Source organism: Mercenaria mercenaria, unplaced genomic scaffold (genome assembly GCF_021730395.1).
Source record: "Mercenaria mercenaria strain notata unplaced genomic scaffold, MADL_Memer_1 contig_1993, whole genome shotgun sequence".
In the NCBI taxonomy this organism is placed as follows: domain Eukaryota; kingdom Metazoa; phylum Mollusca; class Bivalvia; order Venerida; family Veneridae; genus Mercenaria; species Mercenaria mercenaria.
In genome coordinates this window covers 15,236-36,046 of record NW_026460018.1, presented here as the reverse complement: position 1 = coordinate 36,046, position 20,811 = coordinate 15,236, and the positions used below count along the sequence as shown (strand labels likewise).

Below are 20,811 nucleotides of genomic sequence, written 5' to 3'. Positions count from 1 at the left end.
GTTTTTACTTTCTTTTCGAAAATTACAGCTTTGCAAACACTTTTGTAAATTAACCAATGCACATACCTATATAGGAGTTTTAACGAAAGAAACGAAAGAACCACGATGACCCTAGATCGCTAACAATGTTTTCATACAGAGTTAGCAAAAACAATCCACAATTATTTTTAAATCAAATCAAAGAGCGTTTTCAAAAGAAAATTCAAGTTTTCTTATACATATAGATAAAATTAACTCATTCATAGAAAATTAACTCCACCCCTTGATGGTGCACATTTTATAGGCATACGATTATTTTAGGTTACTTATGTGGTTGCAATGAGAACCAGAATAGCTGGCCTGGATTTGAAAAATGTTGAAAGAAGACCATGCGATGAACAATCCTGCGAAGTTTAGTTGGAATTAGCTATGATTTTTTACAGGTGGTGTTTTTAAAGTTGTGGACGGCGGACAGAGCACGTTCGACAATCAACAATCCGTAAAGTTTAACCTGAGTATTTTATGTTCAGGTGGCTTACAATATATTGCTAAATTATATATATTCGACTAATCGTTATACACTTGAGCAATTCTCAACATATTCGTAGTGATAGAGACAATTCAAACGATTTAGTTTCCGAACTAAAAACAAACAGGATTGGCTCAGTTACAAGAAAAGTATGTGAACAGACAGTAAAACGGATTGTACTTTGTTAAACCGTAGAACAGAAATGACATGGACTCGTTAGAAATACACTAACAGTACATGAACGGACAATAAAAGAGAACAAACAGGTAGAAACGTTATTGTAACAAAGAAAATAATAGTCTTTGCTCAGTGATATATTTAAATAGGTGTCAAGAGATATCCTCTATCGTGTGTAAATCAGTAATACGAAACTTTTACCTTAAATCCGTATATCGAGATTACATCTGCAAAGGAAACGTACATCATTCAGAGCTTTTAGTGTACAAAAAGAAAGCAATAAAAGGGTTTACTGTTCATCCCAGATAACGCCATCTGTGAAGTGAGTGAAGATTTAAAATAAAATCACGCAAAAAACCTTCGGTAGCAAAGATTACAAAAAGGAATGCTAAGCGTAATTATATTACAAATTCATTGTATATTGAATTGATCAGAAAATATAACGACACTGAATTCAAGTATAGAGAGACTTTCTACAGCCGCCAAATGGAACGTAAAAATTATATAAAACAAGAGGGCCATAATGGTCCTATATCACTCACCTGTTATTATTGCACTTAAGGACAAGAAGCTATTTATAGTACGGTCAATTGAAAGATATGGCCTCTAGAGAGGTAAAAAGGTTTTTCTTTGTTAAAACATACTAAATTAGGTTTTGACTGAAGTTGGCCCAGTTTCAAACTTGACCTAGATATCATCAAGGTAAACAATCTGACCAATTTTCATGAAGATCCATTGAAAGATATGGCCTCTAGTAAGGTCACAAGGTTTATCTATTTTTATACCTACTGACCTACTGACCTAGTTTCAAACTTGATCTAGATATCATCAAGATAAAAATTCTGACCAATTTTCATGAAGATCCATTGAACAATATGGCCTCTAGGGAGGTCAACACGTTTTTCTATTTTTAGACCTACTGACCTAGTTTTGGACCGCATATGACCCAGTTTCAAAGTTACCTTAGATATCATCAAGATAAATATTTAGACCAACTTTCATACAGACCCCATGAAAAATATCGCCTCTAGAGAGGTCACAATATTTTTCTATTATTTGACTTACTGACATACTTTTTGACGGCACGTAATCTAGTTTCAAACCTTAACTAGATATTATCAAGATAAACATTTTGACCAATTTTCATGAAGATTTATTTAAAAAAAACATATAGCCTCTAGAAAGGTCACAATGTTTTTCTATTATTTAACCTAATGATCTAGTTTTTGAGGGCTAGTGACCCAGTTTTAAACTTGACATATATATCATCAAGGTGAACATTCTCACCAATTTTTATGAAGATCTCATAAAATATGGCAGAGGTCACAAGATTTTTCTATTTTAAGACCTACTGACCCAGTTTTTGACCGCACGTGCCCCACTTTCAAACCTAACCTAGATATCACCAAGGTCAACACTAACAAATTTTCATGAAGATCCATTGAAAAATATGGCCTCCAGAAAGGCCACAAGGTTTTTCTATTTTTAGACCTACTGACCTAGTTCTACACCGCAGTTGACCCAGTTTCGAATTCAAACCAATTTTCATACAGATCCCATGAAAATTATGACCTCTAGAGAGGTCAAAAGGTCTTTTCTATTTTTAGACCTACTGGCCTAGTTTTTGGCTGCTCGTAACCTAGTTTCAAACTTCGAACTAGATATCATCAAGGTAAACATTCCGACCAATTTTCATGAAGATCCATTGAAAAATATGGCCTCCAGAGAGGTCACAATGTATCTCTATTTTTAGACCTACTGAACTAGTTTTGAACCGCACGTGACCCAGTTTCGATCTTGATGTAGATATCATCAAGATGAACATTCTGACCAACTTTCATAAATGATGTGACCTCTAGAGTAGTCACAAGCAAAATTTACGGTCGGGACGCACGCACACACTGACTAAGGACGCCACGCGATCACAGAAGCTCAACTGTCACAAAGTGACATTAAAAGACATTTAAAAAAACTAGAGCTATACCTAAAGGCGATTAATGCGCCTCTATGATACAGAAAAGGTAAAATGATGTGATCCTGATATTTGAACTTCAAGTGCGTCCTTTACCTTTGACTAAATGCCTTCGGTTGTATTCTCTGCAAGTTGTCTTTATAGGGATAATAATTGATGTCATCCTTAGCTCCAAACCGGTTGTAATGAGAATAATTGGAGCAAACAAAATGTTCAGCTATTTGAGATTTGACTTAAAAATGGTTCTGTGAGCTGTGCTCTGAAAATCGACTTGTTGAGGAAAATCGCAACTGGTACCATTTTTCACGTCTTTGGTATGACGTGACCGGGGATCGAACCCAGGACCTCCCACACTCGAAGCGGACGAAGCACTAGGTTATGGAGGCGGTTATCAGATGAATAGTCAACATTACTCCTGTTACAATCTTCTCATTGGCTAAGAAGATACAATGAATCTTCAGCATACATCGACCTAGAGATACGACAGGTTTGTAAGCTCTGCTGATTGTCACGGTGAGGTATTTGAGGTATCAAGTGATGAGAGTTTTATAAAAGAAAATCATCTGAGCGTTTTATACTAAATGGGGCGAACGCAAAGTCAAGTATTTGACTTTTATCCTACCTTCATGCAAAATAAAGGCAAAAATCAAGGGGTCAGATAAATTTTGCTTTATCTGGTCAGTGACTAAATAAAGCTTGGCGGACTACTTTTCGGATTTTTTTTTAAAAACGACGCCATCTTGTTTTTGAGAATAACTGCTAAAAGACATATTTATGCAATTATTTTTATAAACGCGCTTTTATTAGGTACCTGAGACCATGTCACAAATGTATAGTGTATACATACCGTACTTGCAATTACTACAAAAAGTTTTTATAACGGAAACGCTCGGAGAAACGGAAAGTGACTCATGTATAGCGTTTGTTCAGATTTTTAGCTTTCGACACTTCAATCTAGGAATATATTGCATCTGTAATGGAGTGTTATTGAATAAAATCATCGAGGAAACGGTTTGCCTATTTGTTTTGTCAAGCGGCGATATGGCGTGTATATTAGTCTCGGCAATCGTTTGCTTGGTGGGGATGGGCAATCCGACATTCAACTGAACTTCGGACAAAACTTCACTTGGCAGCAAATTAAAATTATTCTTTAATGTTCAGCAGTACAGAGAAGTCAGACACAAAGCAGAGCAAGGTTAGCCTTTGTTTTTCGGCTCTTATTTTATAATAATTTTATTTTAAAGTCCTGTTTGTGTAATGGTGGGGCGTATTAATTTCTGTGCAAGACAAACTCAGATCTAGTTGGTGGTAAATTTTGAATTTTAATTAAAGAATGATTTTAGATCAGAAGGTAGGATAAATAGAACATTAGGTTACTGTCTTATAGATTTAAATTTATTAAGTTCGTCTACGAAAAAATAAAAGTATCGGCAGAGCCTCGACTTTTATATTTTCTCCGACTCACTCAATAAATTTAAATTTATAAGACAGAAACCTAATATTCTCTATTCAACCTCCTAATGACCAGTATTTATGTCCTTTACGAAATTAAGGTCTAGCAGTATATCACCAAATCAAAGAAATGTTTATAAAGGAACAATATTTTTATCAACAATCTGCCTATTTTACCTTACTGTCCTGTACCACTGGATACTTAAAATATCCTGATAAATTGGCCCCTTTATAAAACAATGTCATTTGTAAAGAAGTAAAAGGACAAGGAAATCCTTAAAACAAGTAAATTTAAAATGAAAGCCTTCCTAAAGCCTTTCATAACGCTGAAAAAAATGTAAAATCGGACCGCTTTTGAAAACGATATGGCAGTTTGAAATTTAAGAAAATCGCTAACCATTGCTGATCACAAAGGCGGCCATTTTGTGTATTTATGACGTAATTTGCACACTGCTGAGTTTTTTAATTAGCAAATAACCTTTTAAGTAAATTGATTTTTATGTTTCTTGAGGACATGGTAATTTTTCTATTTTAGCTGGAATAAATAGAGAAATTATGTTACAGAAATTAGTAAATACAATTTATATGCGTCTAGAAATAGAAAATAAAAAAAGTTGCCATTTTGTTCTTTTTGTTGCAATTGAAACAAAATTATCGCCATTTTGGTCAAATATTTAAATGCTCATATTTTTTTTTCATTTTTAAGACGATTTTGAAAATTCTTTAATTTTTCTAAAGAAATCCCAGCAGATGGAATTAACATCAGAACATCATTGCCTTTCCTTTTAAGCACTGGGACACTATAACAACTGCATCAAAACAAAAACTTGTAACATTCCTTATAATGGTGAGTGTTAAAAAGTGTTAAACTGTCAAGAAGTATGGCCTTCATGCAATCTCTTTCCCCAATATATATGTGATCAAATGGATGATGCTGTTTTAGACTTATATATACGTTAAATAAGGTATTAAAGTTTCATGTAAACACCTTTCTCTTTCATTTAGTGAGGTTTATTTTTTCCCAAAGCCTGGACCTCACATTTAACAATTTATGCCATTTAAAGTTTTATGAAAGTCTTTCTAGCGGACAGAAATTCTACAATCTTGCATACTAGACTGAGAACTCTGTTTTACACCCCCTGGTGCAAAATTGATTTCGTGCTATAAGTGACGTAGTACGAACTACATCTGTACAGTAGATTTGTGTAGTAATTGTAGTGTTTTACGTATCAAAATCTTAAACAGTTTCTCTTTGTTCTCGATTGAAACAAGATCATTTTACAGGAAGAAAAACATAACGTTTCACAGCAGATGAAAAACCGGAACTATTACGTCGTCTCCGTTTTGGAAACTTTGTGACCTGACGTACTTCCTCTTTAAGTTCCCGTGCTTTGTATCAAATTAATGCTACATTAACAAACAAGTGGGCCAAGTCGCTCACCTGTGTAACATACCATAACACTGTAAACATGTTTTACCTAGTGATTTCACTGAGACAAATATTCTGACCAATTTTCATTAAAATTGGAATATAAACTGGGTCTCTTGAGTGTAAAAAAGCATTTTCTTTAATTTGACATAGTAACCTAGTTTATTACCCCCAAAATGTCGCCTCTAGAATGTATAAAAGCTTTTCCTATGAGTGGATGTTGTGATCTAGTTGTTTATCCCACAAGGGTCAGATATCAAATCGTCCAAGATTTCATAATAACAAACACTGGGACCAAAATTTATGAAGATAGAATAAAAAATGTAGGTGTAAACAAGCTTAAACTTTGATTTGACCTGGTGACCTAGTTTTATGACTCCACATGATCCAGATAAAAATTCTTTTGATATTTCATGCAAAAAAATATTTTGACCAAGTTTCATGCACATCAAACGAACACAAGTGTTAACAAGCTCTTCCTTTGATTTGACCCGGTGACCTAGTTTTTTACCCCGTATGACCCTTTTTCAAACCTGGCCCTTCTAGGTTGTTTAAAATCTTTTCCTTCCATTTGGCCTGATGACCTTGTTTTCGACCCGACATGACCCTGTTTCGATCCAGGCCTAGAGATCATCAAGGTAATCATTCTGTTTAAGTTTGAATCAAAGCAAAACATAAATGAAACCTCTATATGACTGAAAGTGCCAAAAAAGAAAAGATGCCATTTCAAGGGCAGTAACTCTAGGAACCATAATGCAATCTAGCCGGTTTTCAGAACGACATCTTATTGTGACTTAAGTTGTGTGTAAGTATGGTTAAAATCAAATATAAAATGTCACTTCTTTTGTGTTGACAAGATAAAAATTACCAAATTTCGACTCTTTTTAGGGTCAATCAGGGCCATAACCCCGGAACCCATGATTGGATCTGACAGATTTATCATTGAATCCAAGATTTATTATTGTTGAAGATATTTCGCAAGTTTGTATTAAATGAAGTCTCTATATGGCAGCAAAAGCCAAAAATGGTAAAATTTTGGCATTATAAGGTGTCATAACTCTGCAACCAATGATGGGGTCTGACCAGTCTTCGAAAGGAGCTGAGATATTATGCCTATGAAAACTTTGTGCAAATTTGATTTCAAAATGTTGTCTCTATGGTATTCACAAACCAAAAAATAGCACATTTAGGCCCTAAATGGAACCATATCTCTGCAACCCATGACGGGATCTGGCAAGTGTTCGAAATGAACCGCGATACTATGCAAATACAAGTTGTGTGCAAGTTTGATTAAAGTTGATTGCAAAATGTGGTCATTATTGTGTTAACAATCCAAATAGAAAATTTTGGCTCTTTAAGGGGCCATAACTCTGCAACCAATGATGGGATCTACTACGTTTTCGAAAAGAACCGAAATATTATTCCAATTCAGGTATTATACCCATAAAAGTTGTGTGCTAGGTTGATTAAAATCAAATTAAAAATGTTTTCTCTATCGTTAGACGACGGTTGGACGGACAACGGACGAAGGGCAATCACGAAAGCTCACCCTGTCACTACGTGACAGGTGAGCTAAAAAGTCCAGTAAGAAAATCATTGGTTTAAATGCATTTTCACCTTTATTTGTCGAATATGGCATGCAAAAAAGATTCAATCGCTGGTGGTACATTCTAGGTGCATATGGAAGCATCCGGCTCTCGGTTATTTATATAAGCAGTAACTCGTCGAAACCCCCGTTACCGCCATAAACAGTTACCCTCGAGCCGGATATTCCAATCAATATCCAATCTATAACAGTTAAGTATTCTTGTAGTCTAAAGCATTCCAAAAATGCTTTGTATCTCGGGGTATAATAACGATCGAGTAATTTCGAAGTTAAACGTAAATGCATCTAATTCATCTATAGTAACTTTTAAAACAAGCGTGGGGTGCAGTTAATAAAACGTTTGTGGCTGAGTATCATATCCTGCAAAAACTTAAGACTGAAACAAGTACGTTCAATAGCCAATGTTTTATTGTCTAATTGCACAAACACCCTTTACAGTAACATTCAAAATGAAAAAGATATAAGAGTTAGAATTATTAATCTTGAGATAAACATTGTTTGTTATGACGAGAAATATTTAGGTGAAATATCAAACAAGTTCGAAGTTCAAAGATATTTTACTTGATATCAAGTCATGTACTTGAAATAAAACGTTTCAAAGCGATGTTGATTATGATTAGATATAACGGATACTATTTATAGATGATTCGTTTCATTATTTAAAATAAAGGGAAATCACATCAATATTTCAATAGTGTACTTCAGATGATATTAAGTGTCATGTTTCTGTTAAAATTGACGAATTAAATTTCATTGAGAAAATTTCTGAGGCATTTGTATCTCAAGTTTAAGTAACACCACATCTAGTAATGAAATATCAATATTCAGGCAACATCATGCTTGTTGTTGCTTTTGGCTAAGCCAAGGAACACACAAATCGAGAACAAGAAATTTAGAAAAATGTAAACTGAAATATACTTCAGAAATAATTTATAGCAAAACAGTGCTTTATCACTATTTATACACGATGGGCGGTTATACGTCGGGTATAATAATTCCACGAGGGCGCAGCTATAAATTATTTCGATTCTTATATGTTCTTTATCGTAAAATATAAATCAAATATGATGGAACTGTTTCTTTGCGCAAGCATGGCGCTAATGGTAGGTATTTGTTAAAACACGCCAGGACCGGAAACGGTAATACGTCTTGCGTCAGAATTCAGTTCGAGCTAAAGTTATTGCGAATTATTCAGCAAAGCGGATAACTAATTCAGTATGTGTATAAATTATTCAAAACATTTGTGCAATGTGACATTTCGTTTAAAAATGTTATTAAGTAAAATATTTCATGAAATTTGAAAACGCTATTTCTTGATGCGTACACGGCGCTAAATATCACGTTGACGTGACGTCAACATAACATCGTTGTGATGATTAAAGTATTGTTAGCCATATTAGAATATACAATAAATTCAAATCCCTTTATCGCAATAGAATAAGGTATTCATGCCGGAGTGATTATAATCGTTGACGTTTATTCGAAAGACTTTCCCCTCATCGATATGACATGAATCATTGCCTTTGATCCGTAGAGAAGACCTGGTATCCTCACTCTAAGGCATCAAATAAGGTCCGGATAGGGCACTGATGGTGTTTGTACATCTTCAAAAGCTTTAAAGTCGCATTTAGAGACTTACACTTACTCCCCCACCCCCCATCTCCCACACAAAACAAATAAAATGTCCGCCCGCTTAGCTTAGTAGGTTAGAGCGTTGGTCTACGGATCTCGGGTCGCGAGTTCGATCCTCGGGCGCGGCGTATGTTCTCCGTGACCATTTGATAAACGACATTGTGTCTGAAATCATTAGTCCTCCACCTCTGACTCATGTGGGGAAGTTGGCAGTTACTTGCGGAGAAAGGTTTGTACTAGTACAGAATCCAGGAATACTGGTTAGGATAATTGCCCGCTGTTACATGACTGAAATACAGTTGAAAACAGCGTTAAACCCAAAACAAACAAACGAACAAAACAAAACAAATAAAACATAAAGAAAATGGTCTTGATCATAATGTGCAAATTTGAAAGTCCTCCTATGAATGATTAATGTACGGTGCCCCTAAAGTGACATGTTACACACATTTTTTCCAATTAGGTAATGTGAGACTTTTTTTTATTTCGTTTAAACGAAATCATTTCGTTTAAACGAAATCATTTCGTTTAAACGAAATAAGTTATTTCGTTTAAACGAAATCATTTCGTTTAAACGAAATAGTTATTTCGTTTAAACGAAATCATTTCGTTTAAACGAATCATTTCGTTTAAACGAAATAACTTATTTCGTTTAAACGAATTCATTTCGTTTAAACGAATAATCATTTCGTTTAACGAAATAAACTATTTCGTTTAAACGAAATAACTTATTTCGTTTAAACGAAATGATTTCGTTTAAACGAAATGATTTCGTTTAAACGAAATAAGTTATTTCGTTTAAATGAAATGATTTCGTTTAAACGAAATAAGTTATTTCGTTTAAACAGCGGGCAGTTATCCTAAAGTGACATGTTACACACTTTTTTTCCAATTAGGTAATGTGAGACTTTTTTTATTTCGTTTAAACGAAATGATTTCGTTTAAACGAAATAAAAAAAGTCTCACGTTTAAACGAAATCATTTCGTTTAAACGAAATAAAAAAATTCTCACATTACCTAATTGGAAAAAAAGTGTGTAACATGTCACTTTAGGGGCACCGTATTAATGGAACAACAGTCTAGTCTTATTGTAGCTGACCCATACTGTTAGCAATACCTGTTTTTATGGTAAGTAATGTGTGTCTTTGGCTATATTTACGTCTGATTGAGCCTCTTCACTGGCAGTAATGGAAAATGCAACACTGCCCATGCCCCTACGAGTTGGAATCAATGCTCAATGATCAGAAAAAATATAAGAACACTAAGATGAAGTCGGGGCGACATTTTTCGGTCGAAAGAACTTAATACCTGCTGTTGTGAAGTAAATAAAGTCTGAATAATAGATCCTTTTGAAGCACTTAAAAGTTTCCATCAGGTTTTTAATAATGTCATATTTAAATGGGTTATTACTGCTACTTACCAAATATTACGTTCACCTTAAAGCAGAGCTCGTCTGTATTTACCCTGTAAAAATAAATGTAAATTAAAGTCTTTCTTTATTTTGATAGAAGTTGTAATAAACCGTCTTTTGGAAACATAGTTTGCAACCAAGCAAATGACAGTAGATTAGGTTGCATTGATTCAAGTCTATCTAAACCTCTACAGACCGCATTCCTTCAATTTTAATAGGCTTTTGAATTAAAGAAAATATAAGAAAACCCTTTCTAAGCAATGAAATGATTGGAGACTTTGTTTAACTGAACCTGTTTATGAGGAATAACAAAAAATGTAACATCTTTCATATCTTACACACAGGTTATGCGTAATGTATACAAATGTGTGATTTTATATTAATACAAGTTTTCATTAAAGATAATAAAGGTATATATGAATATAACTAACCCAGTAATGTTCATTGTCTGAATGCACATATCTTTAACACCGAGCTCCAAAGGTTTTATTTTAATATCAGTTTGATAACTATTTTGTACTGGCTTTCTGTCCACTGTCTTTATCTCCTCTAATAATATTGACAAATCAATATACCCCGGAGAAACCATTGGTCTGAAACACACATACACACACACAAATTGAAGAATTTTATTCATTATTGTTTCGGAATCAGTTCATTTTTCGGCATGATTTTGCTATTCTTACCCTTTTAAATATATGCCGAAGTTGTGTTTAATTCTGAAGCGTTTAAGGTAACCTGCTTTCCTATCAAAAATATCAACAACATTACATCTATATAGTAATGCTATTTTGCTTGTTTGTTGGATTTAGCACCACTTTTCAACTTCATAAATTGAACAACAGAACAGAGTGCATAAAATTGATATCTTGCATTCTCAAATATTTTTATTCATTTGTCACGGCGAAATATGACCATTTTGTGTTGATTCGCCGTAAAATCCAACACACTCACTTATTCATTTGAAGATACCACTATTATCAACTACAAAATTAATTATATACATGTAATGAGCAGACAAAGGGAAAACGGTGCATAATACGTAAAACAGATGCATGCATCTATGCTAAAATTGATAAAATTTAAGCACATGCATGTACCGTAAATTTATAACTTAGAAAATACATGTGTACTGATGGTCAAGTAAGCAACAAAGGAAATGCTGCATGTGCTGTATATTCAGAACAAACATATGTCCAGATGGTTCAGTAAGCAGAAAGGCAATGCTGCATGTACTGTACATTCAGAAATTACAAGTGTCTATATGGTCTAATATGTAAGCCGCAAGGCAATGCTGCATATTGTGTACATTCAGAACTTACATGTGTCCAAATGGTACAATAATCAGCAAGGAAATATCGTATATTCTGTAAATTCAGAACTTACAAGTGTCTAGGTGGTCAAATAAGTTAACCGCAACGCAATGCTGCTTGTTCTGTAAATTCAGAACTTACATGTGTAGAGATGGTCCAATAATCAGACACAAAATGCTGCATGTTCTGTTTAGACTTTACATGTGTCCAGATGGTCCAATTATCAGCATTGTAATGCTGTATGTTCTGTTAATTCAGAAACTACATGTGTTATGATGGTCTATCAAGAATTCTAACACGACCAGCAAATAACCTTCATACATGTAGAGTAAAATCTATCTCGGGTTATACAATATACCACTCGCGTGCAGTGACGTCATCCAATCCAGGTGCGTTGCACGGTCATAAAATGTAGTTACCATTTTTTTCTAACACTGCTGATACTAGTATGTCGTGTTAGAATCGAAAAAATAAGTTCCCAAGTGCGATTTATCGTAGAATAACCCGAGGTTTTCGTTCTTATGCGAAACAATATATCACTCAGGCCTACGGCCTTCTTGATATATTCTTACGCATAAGAACTCAAAACTCGGGTTATTCTACGATAAACCACGTTTGGGAACTTATTATTTCTTAAGCAATGACAATGCTGCATGCACTGTACATTCAGAACTAACTTGTGTCAAGATGTTCCAGTTTGAAGCAAGGCAATGCTTCACGGATTGACCATTCGAAACTTACATGTGTCCAGATGGTCCAGTAAGCAGCAAGGCAATGCTGCACGGATTGACCATTCGAAACTTACATGTGTCCAGATGGTCCAGTAAGCAGCAAGGCAATGCTGCACGGATTGACCATTCGAAACTTACATGTGTCCAGATGGTCCAGTAAGCAGCAAGGCAATGCTGTACGGATTGACCATTCGAAACTTACATGTGTCCAGATGGTCCAGTAAGCAGCAAGGCAATGCTGCACGGATTGACCATTCGAAACTTACATGTGTCCAGATGGTCCAGTAAGCAGCAAGGCAATGCTGCATGTTTGACGTATAACACAGGGGAATACCAACGGTTCTGCTGTATCTGTGAACTCCTGTAATTATCACATTATCAATGAAACATGTTTATTGCAATTTCTATTATTCTTAAACAGTCCATGAAAGTTCAATCAGTAAAATAGTGTGTCGGTATAATATGACAATTTAATACATTAACAATAGTTAAAGTAGTGTTATTCGTTTAAAGTGAAGACTGTTCATGTACATCCGATATCCTGTAACACCTGTATACTATATAAGTAGTATTTTCAACCAGTGTTTTACCAAATAACCAGTAGATCTATATTCAATAATTTGAAAGACTTTATATAATCTGTATAATTATAATAACAATAAAAAATAATGACGATATTTAAAAACAAGCCCTAGCTGATATAGGAATAGTCGTCCTAGTGGCTCTCAAAACACGTATAATATGAATGAGTTCGAAATAACACTGATCTAATCCGATAACTTACAGCTGATGATTCATGTAAGCTTGAAGGATCTGAAAACAAAATATTCAAAATTGATGCAACAACACGTCGTGTTTAAACCAAACATGCGTTAAGTTAATGTTCTGTAATATGCTATCTTATTTTTCCACAATTGTGCCTTCAATGTCAATTGCTCAATAGTTGAATCAAGGATGATTTATCTGGAAATGACTTCAGAAGGATGATAGCGAAACTATTATAACAATACACGAATGGTAATAGTAAAAAAAGCAACAAGGTGTAATAGTTTTACAGTGCACTGATTTGTAAAATCTGATAATCAGAAATGATCCGTTTCAGTAGGTTGACAAGAACACAAAAGAACGTAAAACAGAACCTAATATATCTAAATATAAAGAAATGCTGAAGTTAAATGACAATACTACCAACGTTAGTCAATTAGCAAATGCATTAATGTAGGAATATAAACTTTAAATAGTTTTTGCGTAAAAAGAGCAAAGTTACATTATTACAGTTATACCTATATTACAAGTCTGCCCAGAATATCCTGCTCTACATATACAGGTTGCAACTCCATAATTTGTTTGGCAATAAGCCCCGTTATGGCACCTGTTATCTGCCGGTTGACAGGGACCTACATACATAAAACAATCACTACAAAAACAAGATATTTAAACAAAAGTGGTGACACATCTGTTGTTGACAATACATGGTCAAATACTTTTACGTTTGATTCGATGTATGGTTGCAGGCAAGGATATAATTTGATTTTTTGTATAAGGACTATTAGAAAAAAACGGGTGACTATGAAACTGGAGCATTATGTACAATTTGCTTATCTATACAGTAATGCCTTAACGGTATTGACAACTGAAATTTGCCTCGAATGTGTATGTTTGCTCCAAAGTCTAGTTTCTGTTTAGGGTAGCATTAGTACTCATAACATATTTTACTGATCATTATTGTATTGCATTGCTTTATTTATTGACAGCAAATAGTTATAAAGAAAATTCCTTGCGACGCTACTGTGACCTTGTACATACTTGAAATTATCAGTATTTACATTTAAAGTGACAAAAACATATATGTTACACAGCATATTTCATCAGATAAAAAAAGAATATTGCATACCTTTCTCACACTTATCACCAGTGTAATTATCAGCACAAATACACTTAAAGTTGTTGTGATCGACGTGGAAGCAGTGGCCATTGTTTAAACATGGTGAACTGGAACATGGATCTGCAAATATAACCACGTATAATCATTATCATTTGCATAGAATTAATATTCATTTAATAGTACAAATACAATTTAAATATAATATGATGTTCAAAAAAACACAAAAACTTTAATACAAAAAAAAAAACACAGCATATTACAATACAGTTCCACCTAAATTATTCTGGTTTTATTCTTCTTCTGCAGAATTAATCATGTTGGAAGAAAATTTCATACTTGTATTCAGCTGCATAATATAATAAAGTACAAATATTCACTTTCTCCAGAAAACATCCAAATGTACTTCAACGGTCTGAAATATTTATATTTAAGATATGGTGCAGCTTTTATATTTGTCCAGATTTTCATGAATCCATTTCGTACAATTGCATTTAATACAAATAACAACTAACAGATAGAATTAAGTTTACCTGATGTTGAATCATACACGCCTACTTTGTAACATATTTGCTGAAAGTCGGTTTTGCTGGAATAAAAATATAATACAGTTTTTGAATGGAATACCGATTAAAAATGACATAAAAATCAACATTTTTTCATTTATTTTTAAGTTTTAAGATATGTTGAATACAAGCTTTGGACCGGCGATTTATTTATGGAGTCATAAAATAATATTCTATATAAAACTCTAGTTTCTCCCTGTGCATTTATCAACATTTGTAACATATTTATGTCTGACACTTGGTTCATTGGGCGTTTTTCTATTTTCTTTAAATTTGTATTTTAATAATAATGGTGGACCAGTTTAGCATGAATTAGTGAATTATGATTGTGACAGGAATGGCCGTACCGGCGACAGTAACCATCAGAACAAATCAACACCCTTTACAATATTTACAAATTTATTTACAAAAGATGATTATTAACAATGAATAGATATGAAAAGAAAAAAAAAACTGATTATAAGAAAGAAAAAAAAGAAAGTTCAGTATCTCTAGATACAAAAGTTCTTAAATTCCATTCTAATCTGACGTGACACAGTTCTTTAATTCAATTGTGAACTTTAAGTAGCACAAACAAAACGTAGCTTCTAAATTCAAAATACAGTCCCTTTAAACCGTGAATACGTTGATTCCGTGTTGGCTCCCTATGGTGGTAGGTGATTGCATCCCTGAGCTGACTTCAGAGGATAACAAAAATCATCGTCTTTGCGGTTTACGGCACAACCATGGGACGAAAGCTCTGCGCTGGGAATATCACATCCAGGCGAGTGAAGACAAGTGAACCTCGGGCATTGTACTTCCGGGTTATGACATCACCAGGAAAAATCGTCTGGCGGAAGAAGCTAAAATATATAACATATGGTAAGCACCATAGCAAAACAAATAAGTCAGGGCATAAAACTGCTCCTTTGGGTACACCATACCTCCGTATGCTCCCATAAATAATACGTGCTACTTATACAAAACATATGTGCTACTAAGTTCAAACGTCACATGATTAAAATACGTCACTTATTACTTCCATATTACAAAGATTACTTACTTAAAAGACTAAAGTTAAAGTATGAAATGATATGAAAAGTATATAATGAAACATTATAGATACGGACATGATAAACTGCAGCTATTATTTACAACTACAAATTAACAAAATTCAATATAAATCAAACGTTATATCATAGTTGGCATCCATATAATATCAAATGCCATACACTACAACGGACATTAATTGTGTATGCAATAGACTGTCACACAATTTCATATTACAATAATATATTACAAACATGGCACTAGACTTGCCATATAGATTTATACATAACAATACAATGCAGTAATGGCGTTCCATAATTAACAAAATGTTTGACATAAGTTTTTGAAACAGTGCTTTACAATTATCATGTTACAAATTTCAGTATAAATCTAACATCTTATATAAATGAAACATTTAGACTCCTCTTTCTAAATAATTTACAGAAGTCTGAAAAATTTAATAAATTATCCTGATATACCGAAACTAGCCAAAATCATATGCCGAAAAGTAAATGTTACAGAATTCTGTAGAATGAACAAAAATTTACCAAATAAAAAATCGTAATGCAAAAATCATACAAAAATCTAACAAATAAATTTCTTACCTCGATCGAGCATAAATTTCTAGCAAGAAAATAATTCAGACATAGATTCGTCTATAAAGTCGTAAGGTGGTGTGCCCAAGGCATAACTAGTCCAGTCTATTTAAAGGGTAATGTCCCGCCAAATACTAAATTTCATGGGATTCACGGTTAAGCCGTGAGCTCCGACTATTTCTATTTTCACGGGATTCACGATATAGCCGGGGAATCTAACTACTTTGGCGCGGATTTAAATTGACAATTTGAGGCCCATTATAGTGGTTTTGGGGATAAAAACATAAATTACTGAAGTTTATAAAATATCAACTTTCTTATTACTGAACCGAATTCAATGAAATTTACATGGAAATTTAAGTTATGAAATACAGAAAAACATGAGAGGTATTTCATGCGTGAAATCTGACATTTACCTCAATAACTCAAAAATTTACAAAAGGATGATGCAATACCTGCATTTATACTGCAGATACAATAAGGCCCGTATGTCAATTTGTGACAATGATATAAACACTTCGTTACAATAGCTAAATTAGCCGTCCCAATTTCGGATAATTCCTATAGTTTTGTCTTGCCACCAAAAAGGTATTCATTTGGAAATGAATAAAGCTATATTTCCATTCATGTCCTTCCTGTAATAATTAATAACTAACCGACGGCTTGAATAAATAATACATTCTGGTAAGGAATACTATTTATGTCCGTTATATAACAAGAAACGTCAGAAACTTTCACTTATGCCGACATAAAATTTTACTAATTTGAGTTACTTATGCTTTAAAGAGAAAAGTCCTTAAAAGAAATTCATGTCATATTCTGAAAATATTGATGATATCAAATACCAAACCATCTGCACAAACACTGTAAAACGTCTTGGTTTACGAATCACCTTTGAATGTTTTTCCTTCTTGTTTCTGATTGTAAGATACGTACATGTATGCTTTGTAATCAGTCCCAATTTACTTCATTTTATTTAATTTACTTGGGACGAAATTGTTTTGAAATATATATGTATTAATTTGGTTAGAACTTGTTCTGAATTTATCAACCAGGCGTTATTTGACAAAGATGGCAAAATACTAAACCTAACCTTCCAGCTTTAAATATATTTTATCTGATGTTCAAAGCAAACACGTATGTTGTAGTATACCAGTACAAGAAAAGAACAACACTTGGTCCAAATAACTGCCACGATATGTATTACACGTTACTTCAGAATTCCAATGCAATATCTCAAAAGATGTGCCTTGATATTTGAGGGACTTTTTCTGTGTTTCATTTCCTTAAAATCCATTTTTCCACACCGTTATGTTTATGGTGGAATTATTTTAAAAGTTAGAATGATATGCCAATATACACTTTTCATTTTAATTTGACCTGTGTGTATTAGAGTGAGATAAGTTATTTTAATATTTATATATGCATGGTGCATGGTATGATTATGGTTATATACATACGCTGAAGCTGACTGGAAACATATGTCCTTCTCCCCAGCACTTGCAAATTTGAATGCAGTTTCCGTAACACAACTAGGTCCGCGTGGATGTGCCTGGTATACAGTCACATCGGCACTCGAAGAAACTACATTTTCACTTCAAACACAAGATAAGCATTATAAAACAACAAAACCGTTTTATTTCTTCTTTTATAGATATACAAAATCAAACTGACATTCTAATGATAGTAGGGGTTAAAATGCATGGTGTTTATCAAGAAACAACATAATAATATACATTTTGTATAATTATGGAAATGTAAGAGAAAGAATTACAACAATCACTGTAACTTTAGGGATGAAGGGGAGTTTTGAGTAGGGATAAATGAGAGCTGGTCATTTTACAAAATTATACTCATATTGGTGATTAAATAATTAAATTATTAATCTGAATATTACTACGGTTTCGTAACAAACATGATATATTATTTCCGTTTGTTTTTGCTTGTACATGGTAATGATCTATATCGCCGGATATATACCGAATCTTTTAACTTGTGAAGACTTGTCAAAAGAAAATATGTACTTTGTATTTCATGCTAACAAATAGCATTGAGTTTCTTACAGAAATTAATCACAAATGTCGGCGACAACAACTATATTAAATAGTTACCAACAAGGGTCAGTAGCTTTTGCGCTTCTGTCGGGGTCATCTTCATCATTATCTTTGTCATCCTTATCACACCCTGTAAAACTGCCCGAAGAATTAGTGGATGGCCCACTACAGGAATGCCTAAAAGAAAGAGGCATTTTAAAGATTTAAAAGATTTTGATTATATTATTAACAGTTTAAATTGCTTTTTATTCCTTTTATTTATAACTGTAAAGCATAAATGATGAAACCACGTATATGTCCATGTAACTCTGCAGTAAAAAAGAAATATGAAATATGAAAATACAAATTGAAAAAAAGATACTTTTATGATAAAAGCAATTTAAAACGGTCCATTGTTGATCAATTACCTATTAATATCACTAAATCAACACAGAAACATACAAACCGGCTTGACGCAAATGAGGTGTACATTAAAACGTGACATTTCTCCCTAGCTTTACATAATATTCTGCTTCGGTCTTTTACAGTCGGTTGGACAAACTTTACTGTTGCCTGAAATATTCAAACCAAATAAACAGGAAAATGACACATTAAAACATTATTATTATTATATTAGATTTATACATGGTAAACACGTTCAAAGGCGCTTAACATATAGCAAAAGCAGCCACTCAAGGCGCAAAATTCATCCTCTGCTAGTACAGACACAGACCGATCTGACCATAACAACCCATAACGGTTCACAAAGTCTTAGAACAATATCTAGAGACACGAGAAAACCAAAGAAAATTTCAGGACTGTTAGATGCGTGACTTTGTTATCATATATGGCAGGTAACATAGATAGCTTACTTTTCCATGACACATGATGTTCACTCTACGATTTCACTCAATAAATAGTTAAAGAGGGCTTATGGTAAGTCTCTGCTTGTAACCCTGAATAGAGTAATATGGTTTACTTACATTTCGTTGTAAAAACGCCAGTGTGGTTGAGTCACTCTCGGCTAAACAATCAAAGAAAAAGCGGCACGCAGTTGTATATTATATTCCAAAAGATTGAAAACATACACATAACAATAAAATTTACTGTGTTTGGCAAATGCCTCTCACAACAATGATGAAATCTAAATTACAAATGTTATATGAGTAGTCTAACCCGTGTAGCGTTGTATTCCAAAATGAATATAAATAAAATATTTAAATTAGAGTGCAAAGAGCAAATGCGTTGTTTATATTCTAATTCTTATAAGATTACGGTGAAATTTAGGGAAACATCAACAGTTTACTTGTGAAAGTAACAGACACCCCCTTGTTACGATTCAGACTCAATGATGTCAACTTTCTTAATTATAAAACAACATCAGTGTCTATTTTTGTAAATAAAAACTTACGGTTCAGAACAAAACTGAGTTCATAACACACTGAAGATGTTGAAGTCCTGAAATAATAAAGCATAAGAAAAGCCTTGACACGCACCTGACCTAGACATAAAATACTAAAGAAGCATTTTAGTGAAAATCAAACATTAGACGTCTACACATGCATGTCACAGACAAAGCCTGAAGGACCTCAATGAAACGGATCATCAAAAGAAATCTTGTCAGGATTTCTTTTGCGTTTAAAGGAAAAACGAAACACAAAAATGAGTCTGAAAGCCAACTATAGCATGACCATAATAGCTCGGTTGGTCGCCTACTACAACACAATCATAATAGTTTGATTAGTCGCCTACTATAACACGATCATAATAGCTTTGTTGACCGCCTACTATAACACAATCGTAACAGCTCGGTTGGTCGCCTACTATAACAAGATCATAAAAGCTCGGTTGGTCGCCTACTATAACACGATCATAATAGCTTTGTTGACCGCCTACTATAACACAATCGTAACAGCTCGGTTGGTCGCCTACTATAACAAGATCATAAAAGCTCGGTTGGTCGCCTACTATAACACGATCATAAAAGCTCGGTTGGTCGCCTACTATAACACGATCATAATAGCTTTGTTGACCGCCTACTATAACACAATCGTAACAGCTTGGTTGGTCGCCTACTATAACAAGATCATAATGGCTGTGTGGTCGTGTGGCGGCCGTAAAAAGTCGCTCCGACTTCATCTCAGTTTTGTTATATTTTCTGGTCCTTCGGGATTTAGATTTGAAAATTGAATACTGCTTAAGCCGGTGCTAGTGGGCGTGGGCAGTGTTGCATTTTCCATTACTGCCCATGAACAGACTCAATCAAACCGAGTCTGCAATATTCACTGTTTGCATTGTCCTCGGTGCGAAGAATCTACTTTCCAGATTATATTTGTTGGCAGCCTACTATAACACGATCATAACAGCTCGGTTGGTCGCCTACTGTAACACGCTCATAATATCTCAGTTGGTCGCTCACTTATAGCCAGTCATAATAGCTCGGTTGGTCGCTTACTATAACCAATCATAATATC

At 33.9% G+C, this 20,811-nt stretch overlaps 1 protein-coding gene across 1 annotated transcript in view; it reads right to left on the bottom strand.

The window, feature by feature from the left end:
- Window positions 1–20,811, bottom strand: part of LOC128552062 (fibropellin-1-like) — a gene marked incomplete at both ends in the record, with an annotated part of 44,631 nt that overhangs the window by 12,161 nt on the left and 11,659 nt on the right. The window contains 13 exon segments of the mRNA XM_053533058.1: window positions 887–912; window positions 10,197–10,240; window positions 10,619–10,780; window positions 12,498–12,592; window positions 13,016–13,044; window positions 13,515–13,628; window positions 14,126–14,236; window positions 14,647–14,702; window positions 17,765–17,899; window positions 18,416–18,535; window positions 18,804–18,910; window positions 19,321–19,361; window positions 19,749–19,795. Of these exon segments, the coding sequence (XP_053389033.1) occupies window positions 887–912; window positions 10,197–10,240; window positions 10,619–10,780; window positions 12,498–12,592; window positions 13,016–13,044; window positions 13,515–13,628; window positions 14,126–14,236; window positions 14,647–14,702; window positions 17,765–17,899; window positions 18,416–18,535; window positions 18,804–18,910; window positions 19,321–19,361; window positions 19,749–19,795 (1,087 nt within the window).